General features: G+C 40.3%; 5 protein-coding genes across 5 annotated transcripts; 3 read left to right on the forward strand and 2 right to left on the reverse strand.

Annotated features, from left to right (window-relative positions):
• The first annotated feature begins 131 nt into the window (after positions 1-131).
• On the forward strand, positions 132-4,119 carry F5B22DRAFT_193276 (family 20 glycosyltransferase). Its single transcript, XM_047969522.1, has 4 exons — positions 132-458; positions 690-2,673; positions 2,725-3,391; positions 3,451-4,119. Exons 1-4 carry the CDS (start codon positions 436-438, stop codon positions 3,489-3,491), a joined length of 2,715 nt encoding a protein of 904 aa, XP_047830527.1. The 5' UTR covers positions 132-435; the 3' UTR covers positions 3,492-4,119.
• F5B22DRAFT_607610 (aminotransferase) lies at positions 4,074-6,120 on the forward strand. The gene is made up of 3 exons (XM_047975018.1): positions 4,074-4,498; positions 4,559-5,081; positions 5,166-6,120. Exons 1-3 carry the CDS (start codon positions 4,426-4,428, stop codon positions 5,758-5,760), a joined length of 1,191 nt encoding a protein of 396 aa, XP_047830528.1. The 5' UTR covers positions 4,074-4,425; the 3' UTR covers positions 5,761-6,120.
• A 1,376-nt stretch (positions 6,121-7,496) lies between these two features.
• On the forward strand, positions 7,497-11,053 carry F5B22DRAFT_636530 (potassium uptake protein; the record flags this gene model as incomplete). Its single annotated transcript, XM_047977297.1, has 12 exons — positions 7,497-7,732; positions 7,838-7,962; positions 8,045-8,154; positions 8,226-8,409; positions 8,553-8,577; positions 8,674-9,002; positions 9,134-9,360; positions 9,416-9,588; positions 9,656-9,924; positions 10,083-10,212; positions 10,320-10,475; positions 10,597-11,053. 12 exons carry the CDS (start codon positions 7,497-7,499, stop codon positions 11,051-11,053), a joined length of 2,421 nt encoding a protein of 806 aa, XP_047830529.1.
• Positions 11,054-11,630: 577 nt separating this feature from the next.
• Positions 11,631-12,890, reverse strand: F5B22DRAFT_646802 (uncharacterized protein; the record flags this gene model as incomplete). The annotated part of the gene is made up of 1 exon (XM_047978781.1): positions 11,631-12,890. The coding sequence occupies one exon, from the start codon at positions 12,888-12,890 to the stop codon at positions 11,631-11,633; it is 1,260 nt and encodes a 419-aa protein (XP_047830530.1).
• A 526-nt stretch (positions 12,891-13,416) lies between these two features.
• On the reverse strand, positions 13,417-15,583 carry F5B22DRAFT_607620 (short chain dehydrogenase). The gene is made up of 3 exons (XM_047975019.1): positions 14,481-15,583; positions 14,293-14,377; positions 13,417-14,095 (listed from the first exon to the last, which is right to left on the reverse strand). The coding sequence occupies exons 1-3, from the start codon at positions 14,970-14,972 to the stop codon at positions 13,905-13,907; spliced, it is 768 nt and encodes a 255-aa protein (XP_047830531.1). The 5' UTR covers positions 14,973-15,583; the 3' UTR covers positions 13,417-13,904.
• Between the last annotated feature and the right edge of the window lie 4,976 nt (positions 15,584-20,559).

Raw genomic sequence — 20,559 nt, forward strand, 5'->3', positions numbered from 1 at the left:
GTAAATTCTGATCTGGCTATCTAGGTACCGTGCCTAAGGGTGACACTACAGTACAGCTACTTCGTACGTAGTCACTTCGGCATTGTCCTGCCGCTACGGGAAGAGTCGGTGCAGGTGGATCTACGGGATCCTATATCTATGCCCGTCTGGTTGCTGCAAGTCTGGACTGGAACACTCTGCCCTCCACTTGTTGACATCATCTCGACAAAATAAATTTGATCCCTTCAGTTTCTATCTCAACCCGAGCAGCCCCTGCCTCTCTATACCCTTCACAAGATGCTATGATACCTATTGTAAATAAGAGCTTAGATTTTCAATTTTTCAATCGTGCCCTTGACAAAGCAACCTTGCCTGTGTTTTTCCCTTCTCCGTTATAGAATAACAGCCCGTACTCTATTCATTACGCGCCCCTCGCTGCGTTAGTAGTATTCCATCATGACTATCTTCGTTGCTTCCCTGTAAGTATTGTCTATTTACGCCTGCCGTCATCGCCTTCTTTCCTGCACTCTCTCCTCGTCCTTTTTCCGTTCAGTCAATCCAGTGCCCAGACTAGAAATTTCTCACATGCGCTGCTGCGAGCTCAGCATCCACTGCGCACCAATCAGAACCCCTGTCATCTCATTCACGGTTTTATAAGTGAAACTCGGAGATTCGAAGATAAGAAGTTAACATCAAACATCCACTGCCAGGTTTCTTCCTAAAACGATCTATTTCGACCTTCCAGATGCGCCGTCTAAATCCAGTAGACAGGTTCTTCGACATGGCCATCCTGGCGCATCAAAACGACCCACTCTAGATGCTCGCCCAAGTCTCTTCAACCCCCGCCCTCCAAATACACCACCTCTTACCCCCACGGAAAATGAGACTGCACTTGACGATGACTTGTTTATGAATGAAGATAGCCTGCCTGTCCAAGCCGTGAACGATGCTGAGTTTAGGGGTCCAGCGGATAAGGAATCTCCGTCTTGGGGCGGCCGGAAATTTCAACCAACATCTCGTGTAGATGCACCCCCTCCAGCCTCAATCCTTGAGCACGAAAAGACCTTTGAAAAAGCAAAGCAGCTGGGCAGGCAAGGCGTTTTACAACCTCGCACATCTCGGAGTGACAGCCATGACAAAGTATTTGCGAATGCCAATTGGCGTGTCGTGAACGCAGACCAGGGCAACGGGGGTCTCCGTAACGCCGCTGAAGCCGCGGCGAGGGATGGCAGCGCGGATGAGGTCACATGGGTAGGAACTCTAGGCATGCCCACGGATGCATTAAATGGCACACAGCAAAAGCAAGATATCTACGACCGATTGGCGACTGAGTTCAACATGCTGCCTGTCTTCTGCTCGGACAAGGACTTCGATGGACACTACTTACATTTTTGTAAGCAGATTTTGTGGCCAGTTTTCCATTACCAGATTCCCGACAACCCTAAGAGTAAGGCCTACGAGGATCATTCTTGGCAATTCTACGTCAACCTCAACCAAGCGTTTGCAGATAAGATCGTCAAGAACTGGAAGCGTGGTGACACTATATGGATCCATGATTACCATCTGCTTTTGCTCCCCAGTATGATTCGTAAAAAGCTCCCAGAGGCCAAGATCGGGTTGTTTTTGCACGTCGCTTTCCCTTCTTCCGAAGTGTTCCGCTGTCTAGCTGCTCGTGAGCAACTTCTAGAAGGTATGCTAGGCGCGAACCTTGTCGGTTTCCAGATTGCCGAGTACACACGGCACTTTCTTCAGACTTGCAGCAGGCTTCTCTCATGTGAGACCACGAGCGAAGGTATTCAACTAGAAGATCGTTTTGTGGATGTCATGAATACTGCTATCGGTATTGACCCTGTCAGTTTAAACCTCCACCGCCAAGATCCAGAAGTAATGAAATGGGTCAGTATGATGAGGGACCGCTACAGAGGCAAGAAGATCATCGTCGCGAGAGATAAACTGGATCTTGTACGTGGTGTGCGCCAGAAACTACTGGCATTTGAGCTATTTCTCAACAAGAATCCTTCTTGGAGAGATAAGATAGTTCTAATTCAGGTCGCCTTGTCAACAACTGAGAAGAGCGGCCTAGATGCCGCTGTCGGGGACATTGTTGCCAGGATCAATTCGACTTGGGCAAATCTTTCTTATCAGCCGGTGGTATACCTGAAGCAGGATATCCCGTACTCCCAGTATCTTGCTCTCTTGACGATTGCAGATGCTCTGATGATCACGAGTCAGCGGGAGGGAATGAATTTGACGTCCCATGAATTTATTGTGTGTCAAGATGGAGCATATTGCGACCAAAAACATGGGTCTCTTATTCTCTCCGAGTTCACCGGCACTTCATCGCTTTTCGGTGGCCAGCAGCTTTCAGTCAATCCATGGAGTTACCGTGAGTGCTCCGAGGCTATTAAACAAGCAGCGGAGATGTCCAGTGAGGAGAGGGCCTCCAGGTGGTCATCACTTCGCGAAGTAGTAAGCCGCCAAACTGGCAGCCATTGGTTCACCAGCTTCTTGTCGCGACTCGACCAAAGCTACGAGATCCAACACCGCCATGACCAAATTTCCATTCCACGGCTGAACCTAAACCAGTTAGGTAAACAATATAGCCAATCTGAGCGAAGACTTTTCCTCTTGGATTATGAAGGGACACTTGTTTCAAATGAGCGTTCAAAGAACGCGGTCGTTAGCAATCCTCATGTACGTGATCATTAACCACTTGCGTAATGTCCATGGCTAACTTGATCCTAGCGCGTACTTGCTGTGCTCAGCGATCTAGTATATGACAACCGGAATACCGTATTCGTTATGTCTGCGCGAAGAGCCGATGAACTCGAGCGTCTCTTTCGGGTGGTGCCGAACCTAGGCCTGATCGCCGAGAATGGCTGCTTCATTAGATATCCCTCCAAAAGCACATGGACTGAATTCGCAGACAGAAGCAAGGTTGCATCATGGAAACAGTCTGTTAGGAGCATTCTTCAGTACTACCTAGAGCGCACACCAGGCTCCGAGATTGAAGATCGGAGTTGTTCTCTCATCTTCCACTTCAAGAATGCCGAAGATTATACGATGGCAGAGAGACAAGCGAGTGACTGGACAGCTCATATCAATGAATCCTGTGAAGATCAACACGTACATGCGACTCAGCTTGAGGACTGCGTAGTGGTTGAATCCCATGACTGGACCAAAGACACCGCAGCCGCCCATATCTATGAGCACATAAAGGAAACCAAAGATGGCGAGAATCATGGTGGTCAGCCGGATTTTCTCATGGTTGTAGGTGACGGTCGTGATGATGAAAAGGTATTCCGTTGGGCCAACAAGTTACAAGAAGACGGTGATGTCAAAAATGCTGTTACTGTAACCGTGAGCAACCGAAATACCGAGGCCAGGACGACCCTAACGCAGGCTGTAAGCGGTATGTCATACTTCCATGCTTCTCTGGTTATCCGAAAAAATGCATCTAACAGAGTCCAGGCGTTCTTGTGACCCTTCAAAAGCTTGCCAGCCTTTCCTAGGAAGAGAGGTGCATTGCATACCGCAACTATATCCTCGATAGCCTTTCGAGACAGGCGCGGAGGTCTCGCAGCAGCTCTCAGATGTCCTCGAATTGGATGTCTTAAAATTGGAAGTTTGAGCTTAGCTGCGGACGAGGAGAGTTACGCATCGACTGCCATTAGCTACGGAAGAGTTATAGAACAGGCGAGGTATGCTTGTTTGCCGAAGGAACATCTCCCCCTTTGAACGTATGCAGAAGGCCTATATATTTTACAAGCATTAGCATGACATGAGTATGAGCACGAGCCAAGTTCAAAATTAATGATACTTTGATACCAAGGTCCGGTGGGATGCGCGCCCTGTTAAGTACAAGATCTTGTCAAGTTAGTAGGCATGTAGCTATGCCTGAGCTAACCCAAACACTACCTACTCTTTAGGTAGGCATCACTAGGTTGGTATTCATATCTTATCCAACGTACCTATTCGATGGTGTACACGGTTCTTCAACGAAGCTGGTACATATATGTAATATAATACATGTCTAGTTGGATACCTACATGTACATGTTACGTACCCAGGCGGAGGGCGCGCACGCATTATACCTGTACTCCAGTGCCCCACTTACAAGTAGGGAAAAGGAAAGAAGAAAAAAAATTAAAAATAAAAATAAAAATAAAAAGGACAGCCTGATGTGTAAGACGGCGCTCTCCGTAATCGGAGCTAAGAGCATCCCACCAAGCAAGTATACTACTAATCTTCTGACTGTTGTATAACATCACCATACCTAGGCAGGTACATTATTAATTCAACGCACACCTCGCTGCCGGCGCCGCTCAACCCGATCGTTACGACAGGATACACAGACACGACTGTGTTCATCCTGTGCTCCATCGATAACCGACAATCAACAACCGGCTCTGACAGCGCGAAAAAAAAAGAGACAAAAAAAGGACCATGGCATCTTCCTTTCCACCGCCACCCGTTGACACCATTGACTGGGCCAATGTCGGTTTTCGTGTGCGTGAAGGTAAATGCCTGAGTCTTCCACTACGCAGCTCACCGATTCGCAAATGCTAACTGGCAAAAGTGAACGGCCACATTGAGTCGCACTACTCGGTCAAGACGGGCAAATGGTCGCCTCTCCAGTTCGTCGCGGATCCCTACATCCGCATCCACGGCATGGCGCCTGCCCTCAACTACGGCCAGCAAGCCTACGAAGGACTCAAGGCCTTTCGCACACCCAGCGGCGAGATCACCATCTTCCGCCCGGACCGAAATGCCGCCCGCATGCAGCGCTCTGCTGAATTCATCTCGTGTCCGACCGTGCCCGAAGACCTGTTCGTAGACGCCGTCAAGGCCGCCGTCTCCCTCAACGCCGAGTTCGTGCCGCCTCACGAGACTGGTGCCGCCATGTACATTCGCCCACAGATTTACGGATCCAGCGCTCAGCTAGGCCTGTCCCCGCCGGAAGAGTACATGTTCTGCGTTTTTGTCATGCCCACTGGTGTCTACCATGGCACTCACCTGGTTAAGTGCCTCATTCTCGACGAGTTCGATCGCTCCGCGCCCAACGGTACTGGTAGTGCTAAGATTGGGGGAAACTATGCACCGTAAGCGCGTTTTCTCTAACTCGTGGTCTTTCATCATAGTTTTGCTCTTCCGTGGCTAATGGGATGAAATCAATCTATGTTTAGGGTATTGAGGTGGAGTGACAAAGCAAGAGCCGAAGGTTTTGGCATTACGCTGCATCTTGACAGCGCCACGCGCTCCGAGATTGACGAATTTAGCACAAGTGGGTTTATTGGAGCTAAGGTGGAGGGTGACGATGTAACGCTGGTGGTACCTAACTCCAAGAATGTCATCATGAGTGTAACAGTCGAAAGCATAGTAGATATTGGACGAAGCTTCGGCTGGAAGGTCGAAAACAGACCTGTTTCTTTCTCAGAACTTCCCACCTTCACCGAAGTCATGGCAGCTGGCACAGCAGCAGCCCTCGTACCGATTCGGTCAATCACCCGTCGCGAATCCCCGTCATCGCCAAAGTCCATTACCTCAGCAATTGGAAAGCACGAGAGATTATCGTCGGATCAGGACTCTGAAAAGGTCACCTACGCGCCAGATACGCAAGATGCAGAAGACATCGGCCCCATCTGCACGAAGCTCCTGTCTCAATTGAGGGCTATACAGCTTGGGAAAGTCTCAGACGAGCAGAACTGGTGTACTCGCGTCACTCTAGAAGACGGAAAGAAGGTAGCAACGCGGGACACGACAAATGGCACCGGGAATTAACCAGACTATGCAGATATCAGAGAATTATGGTGGTTGTTGTCGTCGTCGTCGTCGTCGTCGTCGTTAGGCATCCGTAAGGTTTAGACAAGAGACTATGTAATCTATATTTGGCCTTGGATAGACAAGATGGCAAGACAAAATAGCGAACTGTATGGGTATACGATTCCAGGATTACTTCCCATTAGCAGGCAGCATAATTGAAAATCTAGATATGCATTAGTAGCTTTTGTGTAGCACACAAGCCCCCTCCCTACCTTTTAATGTCCCTTTGCCTCGGCCAAAAACAGAAGGGTTGCAAAGTGTTTCCAAATACGCCCATGTACCAGCTATACATCGAAACGGAATTGAATTTTGTTTGACTTTCACTAATTGACATCACATAGAAAACGTGCCCTTCGAGCCCTGGAGATCCATGCGCATAGCGACGGCTTACCTAGAACGGCTGGTCTCCCCCGAGAGGCCTCCTGCTTCTCCTCAAGCTACCCACGGTGCTCAATATTCGCTCACCTAGCTACCGGCCATGAAATGAGACAGGCAGGCTAGATGATGAAAACCGCTGATCCCGCATTGTGCACAGTACGGCTAGGTACAGGAAAATCGATAACCACACGAGCTCTGAGTGGGCAATTACAATGTCTTAAAATGTTACTGTAGGGATATTGTACATGCATACGACGTGACATCACAGCTACGCCATCTCAGCTGACGAGAGAGCTTCGGGAACTATCTAATCACCATCTTGGATGCGTTGCGCCTCGGCTTATGAAAACCTTGCTAGTTTTACTAAAACGACGTAGTGCTGTCTGCTTGTTGACTGCCCTGTCAACGTCGCTCAGCAGATGTCTCTACTTAGTTTCCGCACATTACTAGAATAGGGCTTCTACCAGTGCTCTGATAAGGAGTCAATGGGAGAGAAGAGGTATGTACGTATGATAATGCTCTGGGGAGCTGTTATAGAGCAATCATTCACCAGAACAAGGGGGTGAGATGGAGTTGCATGCAGGTAGGGATCCTTTACATGCACAGCGTTAACACCTTCGTCAAGATCAAGCCTGCTGCTCATATCACATAAAAAACAATTGATGCTACGAGTCATCTAACCTAAGACGGTAGTACGATTATAAGGTTTATTATTATGAGCTGCTCTAGCCTTAACAACTCGTAGCTGGTGGGATCATATCAAGTTGTTATCAGAATATCACCTCACAACAAGGTTACTTACAGCCCAGGGGTAAGAAACGTCCCCTGCCACACACCGCAGAACAACATCAAGCAGTATTGTACAGTAGATGGTACCACGTGCCCCGACTCTCCGTTGTTAGCAGCCGAACAAAGAAAAGGCGATAAACTCGAGCTCATCTTCCAATTATGTACCTGTTACACACAGATAAGTTCGAGCTAGCTCCGGGCATAGCCCTGGTTCTTTGTGAATCATACTATCAGCTCTGGCCGCCACCTTAAACAAAAGCTTGATGAGGAGACTAATGTAGCTAGGGATGCGGCCGGGTCCTTTGAGGGGCACCTCTTTTATCATATATGTGTTATTACCCTCTTAGCAAATAATTATCTCATACTTCATAACTCATCACTCTTCCACGGCCTGGAAACTTGGGACCTGCGCAGTTGGTTGTTCGGATTCAGCTTCATACATCACACAACCTATACTCGCGACGATCTTACGTACTTTTTATTCCATCAAAACGGTCTTACCCTACCTGCCACGTGCGGCTCGCATCATGGCCGACCCAAGTCCTGCCATTGGAGATGATGAAGAGCTCGCAATTAAGCCCGCGAAACCTGAGCGGCGGAGCATTGGCGGAGTATACAACACCCGTAGTTTATCGCGAACTCGTAGCACTTCGTCTCAGGACGGCCGAACTGAAGTGGCCGGCATCGACGAAGACGATAACCACGAATGGCTCTCCGAAGATGGCAAGAAAAAACAGGTATTCAAAGGGACAGCGTTGCTCTGGTAGCGTAGCCCCCTTTTTTCTGTTGGCGGCTGTCAACAACATATACTCATAATCAAGATGTCGCTGGCTTTTCGTTGGTACTGACAGAATTTCCTGTTATAAAGGTTGGCCTATCAGTCTATTGGTGCCATTTACGGCGACATCGGTACATCACCGCTATATGTTTACTCGAGTACCTTCACCGCCGAACCGTCTTATGAAGTCCTTGTTGAGGTGCTCTCAGTCATTAGTACTGCTCCCCTCTTCTCTCCTTTCTCAGTTGTCTAACCAAAGAGCTCTGCCTGGAATTCAGTCACTAACGTGTCTCCTAGTTTGGTCCCTCACGATTATGGTAACTTTTAAATACGTCCTTATCGTGTTACGTGCCGACAACCAGGGCGAGGGTGGCACTTTCAGCTGCTACTCTTTGCTCACACGTTATGTAAGTTATCACGGAAGCTTCCGCTTGCAGTGCTTAGATGTTGTCGAAGTATGCTAACATAGCTTATCTAGGCCAACTTGACCGACCGAGACCCTCGGGAAGCTGCGTCAGTCAAGATGGAACGCCATATGACTCAGGACTTGAGCCCCAGTAACCATGCCGTACGCAGAAGAATGGAAGATAGCAAGTTTCTCCGTGGGCTTCTGAAGACCATTGGTGTCTTAGCCGTTTCCATGGTTATTGCAGACGGAATACGTAAGTAATTCAGCGTCATTCCATTTTCTAGTTATCTTTAAAACATGGCCTTAATGCTATGGTTACTTCCGAAGCCCTGGAAAAACTTACAATGCCGACACAAGACACACCTATGATATCGGAAGCTAATCTGAACGCTTTAGTAACACCAGCACAGTCTGTGCTAGGGTAGGTCGACATCATTTACTTCATCTCGCCCCGTGGCCACTATCCCTTTTACTACTTCAACTTAAATTTTGTATGCACTGACTTCTATCTTTACAGAGCTATTCAGGGGCTCTCGGTCGTGAGCCCAGGCATTACTAGCTCGACTATAGTTGGAACCAGCAGCGGTATATTGATATTGCTTTTTGCCATTCAGCCTTTGGGACTTACCAAACTTGCCTCCTCATTCGCACCGGTCGTCATTGTCTGGCTTGCTTTTAACGCCTCATTTGGCATATACAACCTAGTCAAATACGACCATTCTGTGCTAAAGGCATTCTCGCCTTACTACGCCATCCACTTCTTTGTCCGTGGTAAGACCGAAGCCTGGAAGAGGCTTGGTGGGATCTTACTATCATTTACTGGCGTGGAAGCTCTATTCGCCGATCGTAAGTAATTACCGCTTCAGGACCTGAAGCTTTCTCGTTGTCTTCTCCCTTAGAGATGTTTCACCCCCGCCCCCTACCCCCCCTCCTCTTCCAGCCAAAAAAAGGAGGTATACTAAAATGCCATGATGAAGTCGGTGCCTTTAGTATGCGGGCGATTCAGATAAGTTGGCTCGGTTATTGCTATCCCGCCTTGCTGCTTGCCTACATAGGACAAGCCGCGTATATTAGTGTTCACCCAGCGGCCTACTCCAATCCTTTCTTCAACTCTGTCCCGCCCGGACTACTCTATCCCAGTCTAGTCGTTGCTGTCCTTGCCGCTGTTGTGGCTTCACAGGCTATGATCACCGCATGTTTCCAGGTAAGAAATGTCTCCTGACAGATGAATGCGGTCTACTAACGTGTTTGCAATGTAGCTCGTGAGCCAGCTAATGAAGCTATCTTACTGTCCTCAAGTGAAGATTGTCCACACATCCACGAAGTTTCATGGCCAGCTCTACGTTCCTTTCCTCAACTGGCTCCTCTTGATCGGCACGGTTCTCGTCACGGCCGTATACTCCAATACAACACGGTTAGGAAATGCATATGGGTACGTTCATTATAATCCGCAGCTTCATGTTACAAGTTCCCACTTCCTTTTGACTGACTGACCACAGCGTATGCGTAATTTTCGTGACCTTTTTCGACACTTGTTTCGTAACGCTCGTTGCCTTGATTGTATGGCGAATTTCGCCTTACGTTCTATTTGTGCCATGGCTATTCTTCGCAACACACGACGGTCTTTACCTCACTTCAGCCTTAAACAAAGTTCCCGACGGCGCCTGGTTTACGCTTACCCTTGCGGCCATTCTTGCTGGTCTCTTCTTGCTCTGGCGCTTCGGAAAGGAAAATCAGTGGCGTGCGGAAGCCGAGGATCGTTTCCGCCGTATGCTACCCCTTGAATCATTTCCTTCCTATTCTAGCAGCTCTTCGAGGCCATAATTGCCTTTCAGAGTCACGAGCCTGTCTCAGAAGTATACATAACTTCCGAAACCGGCTTCCGTTTTACTTAGAAGAGTGGTTGCTGACTTCTGCGACCTGCAGTCAACGAGCTCATCAAAAAAGGGGTAGATGACAAGCTATTTCTCGCTGCGCGCTGGGGAGGTGGCTCAGTTGCCCCCATCCGAGGTTTTGGTATTTATTTTGACAAGACGGGTGTTCTCACACCGACAGTGTATGCTATCTAGACACTTTCATCCCCCATTCTGGTTTCTGGATCTTCACAGGAATGTGAGGAGTTTAACTACTTAGGGGCGTCGACTAACTCTTAGTTTCCCGCAGTTTCACACAATTTGTCACGAAGTTTGGAGCGGTTCCTGAAGTCATGATATTTTTCCACCTACACCCCGTTGAAATTCCTACGGTCCCATCCACCGAGCGATATATCATTACACGCTTAGGGGCTGTACCTGGCTGCTATAGACTCGCCGTTCGCCAGTTAGTACCCTAGTTCTATTGCATTCCCACCCTTGGACAGGTGTCAAAGCCAGTTCTTCTGCATTCTGGAACATGGTGCGAATCCTTTGCCTGGTCATCACTAACCACAATGTCTACACAGCGGATTTATGGACGAGGTAATCACACCAGATTTAGCGGCTCTGATCTACGAACAGGTCCGTAAGTTCATAGTGCGTCAAGCCGGCGCAGAGGATTTGAGCAAAAAGCCCGAAATTCCGGGCGAAGTCAGTGGCGCGTCCGGAGGTAGCAGTGGCTCTGTAAGCGAGGACCTGCCACTTGAGCAAAATGGGAAGGGGAAGCAGTGCCGGAACGGGCCAGCTGAGATCGAAGATGCGAAAGTGCGTCGGGAACTCGCCTGTTTGGACCGCGCGTTCGCTACCAAGATTTCGTACGTCGTTGGAAAGGAACAAATGAGAATCAAGGGAAGTGCCTCGCTTCCCAGACGTCTTGTGCTCGAGACGTTTCTCTTCATCCGAGATAATACGCGCGCGAAGGTTGCCAATCTGAGACTGGCGATGGACAGGGTTGTTGAAGTGGGCTTTGTGAAGGAGATATAGCAGGACGGGCGACTGGAAAGTCCCTGGCTGCCTTTCATTCTTTTCGATTCCAGTATATGTAGCTTCGTGTATGAAGATCCGATACGATCCAGGCAACAATTGCTGAGGTTCGTTTTCACGTCTCATGTTGGAGATAATATGTTTGTAGTAGCTTACGTTCCTTAAGATACGGCTAGTCTCGTATTGAGCATACACGAGCGTAGACCTTACATCACGTAAGGGTACTTATCTAACAAGCCAACTACGGTGGCTCTAGAGCTAGATCCGATTCCATCAATTAAACTCGCATATTTCTTCCTTGGCGAGCTAAGTTGGATTATGATGCTATGCCACTGGCCAAGACAGGGACTTGACGTCTCTACAGTTTCCCCATAACTTTGTTGTTCTCTACAAGGATGAATAGATTATTTGCACCCATTTCATGTTGGTCTATAGGTACTAATTTTTCTTTATTCTACATGTAATATATGTACCATCCGTCCATCCATAGGTATTCCTGTTTCTCAGGCTACAACAAGATGGTTACCCTATACGATATCTAGTACATCGTCAGGTCTATAACCACTCCGCAAATTCATCAAAGCGCCACCCCGATCTGATAGTTAGACATAGCTTCCAACTGTGCTTGAATCTGGGCATCAGCATCAAAGAACTCACCTTCCCGGAAAGATTCGAGATTGGGGTGTATGGAGATCAACGATACAAGACGGTTTGTGCCGCGTGCCTCGCCGCGAAATGCCCACCCCTCGCCGTTGTATCCCGCGGTTTCCACTAACATATCCCCAATCTCACCATATGGCGCAAACACTGTCTTGGAAATAATGCGTGTGAGTTGCCCAGGAGATTCTGGGAAGTCCCTTTTCAGAGAAGTCCCTCTTGAGCTCTCGCACAAGGCGATGGGGTAGAAGAATCGCCAGAATGTCTCCAGCAGCAAGTCAATTCCGGACCATAGGTTTGGGTCATCACACTCGGGGAAAGAGACTGGCGGATCTGAAAGGTTGTAGTTAAGTAGTAGTTGGACGCAAGTCTTGAGTCTGTTTCCCAGTCGAATGAGTTGGCCGTAGTAACACGATTGTCTTCGCTCGCGCGCCGCTAGCCGCTCTTCTTCATTTTCCGGCCATGGGTCCCAAATATGGTAATTATCTGCGCAAAGTTCACATAGGGGCGTATTTTCTGATGGCCCGGCGGCTATTCTCCGGAACTCGGGAAGCCGCTCAGGATCCTCTTCATCCAGATAACCGTCTTTCTCCTCATCTTCGTCGTTTAAGTGGTAGGTCCACGGACATTTGCCTAGACGTGGCCCGTGAACAGGTTGGCAGAGGAGCTCTTGCAGAGGGCTTGGATACACAACTTCATTGCCATCCGTATCTTTTTTTGGCAGGTCTAGTTTCGCGAGTCCACTCGGATCCGCACCGTTCCGTAGTAAGGTATGAACGGCCTTGACGTTGGCGTTCCGACATGCGTACCCTAACGCTGTATGTCGAATGACAGGTCCGTTACGGTTATGCGGTCGTTGGTCTACTGCATTTATATCAATTCCAGATTGAAGCAACTGTTGGATGATTTTCGGACAAGTTGATTTTGCGTTGCAGTACCAGTGAAGAGGGTTGTAGCCTCGAAAGATGTCTGCTACGGCCCCCTTGCCGGTATTGATGACATTTCTAACCTCTATGTATGATTTACACCGAAAGAGAGGTGGTAGCTCTTCGATATTGAGGACTTTCTCTTGCTGTCGATTATGGCGCCGTTGGACTGGTTCCTCCCGTGATTCCAAGGGCAACTGCGGCATTTTGCCTCCTCGCGTCAAAGGACTAGTTTCTAGTGAGTGTGAATCCATGGAATAGGTGTGAATAAAGAACTCCCTTATGTAATTTGTGTGCGCTGTTGAGGAAACTTGATGGCATTTCTCTCTTCAAAATATCTAAAGCCATTGGCCTTCACATATAAGTAATGATTAGTTAGCATGCTCTTTTACTATTTATCCTTATTAAGCTTCAAAGGTGAAAGAAATAGTGGATGCAACAATATCTTATGACGAGAACCAACTACTAAGACACGCACAAAGCAGATTGTTTAGTAAGGATATAGGACACAATTACATTCAAAGCGCCCCTTTGTTCCTTTCTTAGTCACTGACGGTATTGAAATGAGATTCGATTGAGAAGTGGAACCGGCCAACGTTTAGAACAGGTGGATTAGTTAATACTCCTGAACCATTACACTTTAATTATCCTTACCTCTTATCTCTAATCCCGCCCTTGTAAGCTCGAGTGCCACTACGCAATACTGGCAGTAAAGAAATCTACCTCCATTCAGTCGCGTCCTCTCTGCCATGTAAGTACTTTAACCTAGGACGTTATATGGAGGCGATTCATTATGAGGTTGCAACACCTCGGCAGGACTGCAGCAGGGTCTAGATTCAGATACATAGCTAGGTAGGTACCTAGTAATTTCTTTATCCAGCACAATGCCAATAATATCCGGTAGGTACTTGAGTTACAGCAGTGAAGAAATAGTAGTCCGCAGCAAGGTGCCGGCTGGGCGGTGTGCTCTAATCTGAGCCAACTACGACCGACCGGTTCATACATACACTATGTAAGTATGTATGTAAGCAGTAGGTAAGCTGATACACACTCAAGTAACTATTCCCCAGGCGCCTACTTAGGTGGTGTCTAAGTTGGTAGATGGTTGCAGTGGAAATGCGCATTCAATGATCACGATGCTTTCACCGGTCCTACGGTATTTCTTATAATAGCTTGAGGTATAGGGAGACCGGCGAGGAGGCAGGAATCAGGATAGACAGAATGCCATCACTGGATATCCTAATCACATTTGTAATCACAAGCCTTCTCTATAAGCTGAAACCCGCGTCCATAACAACATTGACACCCGTGGTGCTTTTACTTCGAGCAAAAGTAAGGACTTGTTCTGCAACATCTTCGACGGTCACGATGCGCTTAAGCTTCGTTCCTTGCCGATGTGCTTCCTTCTGCTCATCTGAGTAGAGCTCCGCCCATTTGGTAATCAAAAGCCCCGGGGATACTGCGAACATTCGTGAATTAGCAATTGTCTTTGTGGACGTGAGCTTGGAGCGGTGGTCCGAAAGCACAGAAAGCCTTGTCCTGGAGTATAAGAATACAGCCAGCACAGCAACCCCCCACTCCGGCAACTGACCAGAACAAGAATAATATCTATACAAAATAGAAACAAAATAGCATGCGTTATATATGGTTACGAACCGCTATTTACTCGGATATTTGGCGCGGCCATCACAGCCAAGGCTTTGGCAAGATGTAGCTGCGCTGCCTTCGTAACCGAATATGCCTAGATTACGTGATCCATCGTCAGTATTCAGCTATGTCCCAGTTACGTTGTGCGTAGTGCGCAAATAGGCTAGGACATTGCTTTCGTGCATCGGAATACATACCAATGAGCTGCCACTGTGAGAAACGCCAGCTAACGAAGCCGTTGTGATGAAAGCGCCCTGGGTCTCGTCAAGGTACTTCTTCGCAGCTTGCATGAGCCATAGATGGGACTTGACGTTCATGTTGAAAGCATGATCCCACTCATCCTCATGGCAGTTGTCATCAATGCTCGCCAAACCCCTGTATCGCGTCCAGCCGCCGTTCGAAAACAAGACATCGATGCGACCGAACTGCTCACCCGTTTCCCGGATAAGCCGATTGATATCCTCGCGGTCTCCCAGGTCGGCCCTGATGAGTGCGAAGTTCTTCGCCGCATCCTCTTGTTGCAGTGACGATAGACCCGGCAGCTCGCTGAGCAGGTTGTTAGCCCGCTCTATGTTGTTGCTGTAGTTGACGACCACACGATACCCATTCTGGGCGAAGAGTCGGGCTGCTGCGGCGCCGAGTCCAGCACTTCCCGCCGTGATCAAGGCGACGGGGGGCGTAGATGCCATTGGGCTTAGGATCGTTACAAGCTATGCGTGCCAGGATCGTCTTAAACCAAGGAAGAGCAACGGTACTTCGGCTTCACGTTTCGTTTCCTCCTCGGCCTAAAGTCGGGCTTGCAAGGTGCTATTTTACACCAACAAAATGCGTCATGGAATAGCATGTGGCGGCGAATCATACTTCGGGGGAAAAGCCTACGCGCACATCAACCAAACCCCGAGAAAGAGGGGGGCTTGGAACTTGGGGAGACTTCGTGGTAGGTTACCTAATTTGCAGATATCTTCGGGACATGTTCACGGATTCGTCCCCACTTCGCATCTACTTGCTACTGTTGAATAACCATACATCAGCGCGATCTTGACGAATGTCAGTCATTAGCCGCCAGCCTTAAACAGCGTAGGATTGACCCCGCATTGCATCTAGTGGGATAGTACTGAACATGAGTAGGAGCAGTGAGACAGTTTTGGTGGCCGGTAAAAGACCATGAATGAATTTGCCTTTCATAGAGTGTCTCATACAATACTATCCCTTTAGCTTCCAGCTCAACTCCATACCTTGCCAAGGCACTATTTTAACCCCTGCAGCCAATAAAAATAGCTAAAGTAGTAGTTACTTCTATTCTTTACTAATTTTGCCTATACTAAATATAATTATAACGATTATTGTTATAAAGTGCTACATTATATTCGTTATAGTTATAGATTAATTAATTCCTTTTTTTAATATTAATATTTCTGTTTATTTTACTTAAAATAACTCGTTTTTAACTATTAATTAAAAAGCTTTTATAAGCTTTACAATTACCTTTAAACTTCCGCTTAATTAATTTATAGCTTAAAGGTTCGTTTTTAAAGCTATTTATATTTAAAAAGCTTTATTTATTTACTTTTAAACTAAAGCTATATTTTTTAAAAATAATATTTATAATAGCTTATATTTAAAGGTATTAAATAGTATATAACTTTTAAATAAGCTTTTAAATCTACTTTTATAATAAAAAGGTATTAATAAAAATTAATTAAAAGATAAATTAAAAAAAAAATATTTTTTATAACCTTTATAAATCTTATAATTTTAAATATTATATATATATAAATAATTAATTATATTAATTCTAGCTTTAAATTTATTATAATTATAAATAATTATAAGTAAAGTAATTAGTTTAATATTATTTTTATTAAAATAAGCCCTTTTAAACTTAATATTAAGTTATTTTTTAAAAGTAAAGATATTATTATTATTATTGCTTAAATAAATTATTAATATAAATAAGTAAATAATGTTACTTTTATATAGAAATTGCTATATTTTACCGTTTTTTATAGCTTTATATTAAAAGCTATTTTAAGGTAATAGGTCTTTATTTTTATTTCTTTTTTTAACTTTAATAAAGCTTTTAAAAAGATTAATATAATTTTTAATAGTAACCATTATTTTATAACTTATATAATCTTTAAAATATTTTAATAACTATATTAAAATAAAAAGATTATTATAAAAAAGGTAATATAGCTAATATAAAAGCTATTATAATAGTTTAATAATAATATATTAAATTAAATTAAGTTATTTTAGCTGTTTTTTAACTTTTAAAGCGTTTTTTAAAAGCTTTACCTTTAAAACTAATAATTTAATAAGCCTTTAATAGTTTATATACTATAATTAATTAATAATATAGCTTTATATATTAATAGCTTAAATTTTAAAGCTTAAAGGGTTTAATTTATCTTTAATTAAAGTAATAATAATTAAATAGCTTATAAAGGCTATTATTCCTTTATTAAAAGTTAAAGTTAAAGGTAAACTAATTAACTATTTACTAGCTTTTTTAATTATTTTAAAACCTTTAAAAACCTTTAAAAAAGCCCTTAAAAAGTTTACATTTAAATTATTAAAATTTTAAAAGGTAAAATAATAATATAACTTAAAAAAGCAGTTTTTAATAATATATAACGTAATAGTATACTTTAATTAAAAGTTACCTTATTTTTAATATATATTTATATTATTTTTATAATATAAATATATATAAATTAAATAATTAAAGAAGTAATAAATCTTTCCTATATTTAAATTATTATTTTTAACCTATTTAACTATAAATTAAAGTAATAGGAAGGTTTTAAAAAGGTTAATTATTATATATAAAAGGCTATTAACCTTTATTAATTATAATAAAAGGTTAAAAGGTTTTAAAATTTAAGGGTTATTGTTATAATGGGCGCAATATACAGTATCGTTATTAAATACTGGAAATATATTATTAATTATATAGTGATGAAGTAAAGGATAACTTGCCAGGTTATAACCTTCGTCAATTAAGCTATATATGCTATAATAGATTGAATAAGCTTTCGGAAGTTTAATAAAGCTATTAACTAAGCTATAAAATATCTATATAGCTAGTTTAAGGCTAGGAGCTATAATTATTCCTGCAAAGGTTATAAATACTTAAAAATAGGTATAAAAATAACCTTAAATAACTTTAAAGGCAATAATTATTATTTTAATTTATAAAACTTAACGTATTCCCTTTAAGATAATAATTTATAATTAGTTACTATATAGTTTAATTTATTATAATATTTATATTTATTATAATTTTAATGTTTTAAACGTTTTTACTTAATAAAATTAATAGCTATTTATTTTATAAATGTTTAAATTAATAAAATAAAGGTTGTTTTATAATTAAATAATATCTTTTTAATTTAGTTTAATTTAATTATATTTAGGTTTATAATATTTAAGTTTATAGGAATAATACCTTTAATTATATTAAAATTTATATTAGTAGCCTTATAGCTATTATAATGAACGTGTTAGATATATATTATATTAGAATATTGTACGCATTATAAAAGGATACCGTAGAGATATATAAAATATATATTAATAAGGTTATATAACTTATAATAGCTATTAGTATATATATATTTTTATATACGCTTATGTTTTAATTTTATCTTTCTTTCCTTTTTTTTTTAGTTTAAAATTTTTATTTATAGTATTAATATAGCTATACCCTAAATCTTTAATTGTAATATTATTTTAAGCTTTTCCTTTTTATTAATAAATGTTATATAAGTATATTACCTATATTTAATTGTTATTATTTATAATTTATAAATTAAACCTTTCCCCCTTCCTATTATTATATTTTATATTTAATAATAAATAAATATAACCTTATAATAAACCTAATTAATAAAATTAAACCCTATACTTCTTAAAATTAAAAAAACCTTAATTAAAATAAATAACTTAAAATGATTTTAATAATTATTATTATATATTATATTTAATGTTCCTATAATTAATAAATAATTAACTTAAAACCCTATCCCTTTTATTAAGGAAGAAGAAATTAATATTAAGTTTAAAAATAGTTTTTAAAATTTTTTAAACCTTAAATTAAAAGATATAACACTTTTACTATTAAACTTTAATTTAAACAAAGGATTAATAAAACTACTTTAACTAATAAATAAAATAAACGTTATTAATTAAGCTACCTTAATTTAATAATTATAAAAATAGATTATTGCTTTTTAAGTTTGAATGAAAAAAGGTAGCTTAACTTTAACGCTATAAAAAAATATAGTTAAAAGTGCCTTTAGTAGAATTAACTTTAAATTAATTAATATAGCTATATAAGCTGTTTTTAAAACAATTAGCCCTATAGGTAACTTTATTAACCTAAATTTAAAATATATAAAGAAGGTTAAAATTTATAAAGTTATTTTAAATACTTTTTTTAAAAATAAAGATTTATTTAATAATTAATTAAAAAAGTTAACTAATAAATTTAAAGAAAATGTAATAATATATTATATTAAAAAAAGTTAAATATATTATATTATATTCCTTTTAAAGAAAAATGTTAAAAAAGCGGTTAAGATTTACTTTTATTTTATTATTTAACTATATAGCAATTTAGCTAAAATAGTATAAATGTTAAAAATGGTTTACTATAATTTAAATTAAGCTGTTTAAGTATAAAATGCTTTAAATAAGTTTTACTTTAAGTTAGGTTTTAATATTTATTAATTTATTTTTTAATTTAATAACTTAATATTAAAGTTAAAGTTGTTTATATCTAAATGGTTTTAGTTTTTATAAAAATATATTAGCTTTAACTTTAAAATTAAAGTATTTAAAGTTAGTATTAATCTATTAATATTATATAAATACTTTTATAATAAGGTAATAAAGGTAATATATAACTATAATTATTATTATAATTATTAAAAGAAAAAATAAGTTATTAGTTTTATTAACTATAACTTTAATAATAAGAAAAATATAAATAAAGGGAATATTATAATAAAGCTTAAAAGGATAAAGCTTTTAAAAAAAGAGAAAAAGACCTATTAGAAAAATAATACCTATTTTAGCTATAATAAAATAGAATATTACGTTATGGATTATTTTAAAAAGAGTAAGAATATAGCTTAAATATAAAACGAAAAAAGTAAAGAAAAGCTTATTAATTCCTTTTTTATTAAATTTAAATTAAAAAACTAATTAAACTGTTAAAAGATTCCTTAATAATTTATAAACTATCCTTAACCTATATAAAAAGTAGTTAAAATATTATTTAATTTATATACTTTATTTAAATATAAATAAATAATTTTAAAATAAAAGCTATTATATTATATAATATTAAAGCTTAAGTATATTTAATAATTAATTATAAATTAACTTATTACGTTAACTATTAATTAAAGGTTAAGTTAATTACCTTAAAATAATTATAATAATTAAATAACTATTAAGGATAACCTATTAATATAATTAACTAATACTTTATTATTACTTTAAAAGTAAATAAATAAAGGTTTAAAAATTAAACCTTTTAGGTTATTAATATTAAATATAATATTATAATTGGTTTAAAATAGCTAGCTAAAAATAAAGTTATTTTAAATTATATTTATTAAATATTATATTAATTAAAAGATTTATTTCCCCTTACCCTATTTTTACCTATAATTAAAATTATATAAAAGTCTTTTAACGATTAATAAATTAACCCTATTATCCAATAAAACATTAACCGGAAAGATGCTGCTTTAATAAAGAAATATATTATTTTAAAGCAATTAGCTATATACCTTTAAAAAAATATCTAACCGGAAAGCCTAAAGATAAAGCAATTTTAAAACGAAAAGATTATTTAATAATTTATTAAAAAAATTAAATTAAACCTTAAATAGAAATAATAAAAAAAAAGGGTATTCCTAAATAAGCTAATATCTATTAAATTTATTAAAATAGCCTTAAAGGTAGTTATAATAATATTAAAAAAAACTTAAAAAACCTTTAATAATAAGCATATTCCCTTCCTATAAAACGAAAATCCTAAATATATTAAGTTAATTTATTATTTAATCCTTAAAGAGCTAGCTTATTTAAAAGGATTCTTTTTAAAAGTAAAAGTTAATAAGTTACCCTTATTATAATTAGGATATAATATAGTTCTTAAAACTATTATTAATAACCCTTTAAATAGCCCCCCTTAATATTAAACTCCAATTTAATACCTATTATTAAAAAAAGAAGTAATGGATAAATTATTAACCTATA

Source organism: Xylaria bambusicola, assembly GCF_022495145.1.
Source record: "Xylaria bambusicola strain CBS 139988 unplaced genomic scaffold F5B22scaffold_22, whole genome shotgun sequence".
In the NCBI taxonomy this organism is placed as follows: Eukaryota; Fungi; Ascomycota; class Sordariomycetes; order Xylariales; family Xylariaceae; genus Xylaria; species Xylaria bambusicola.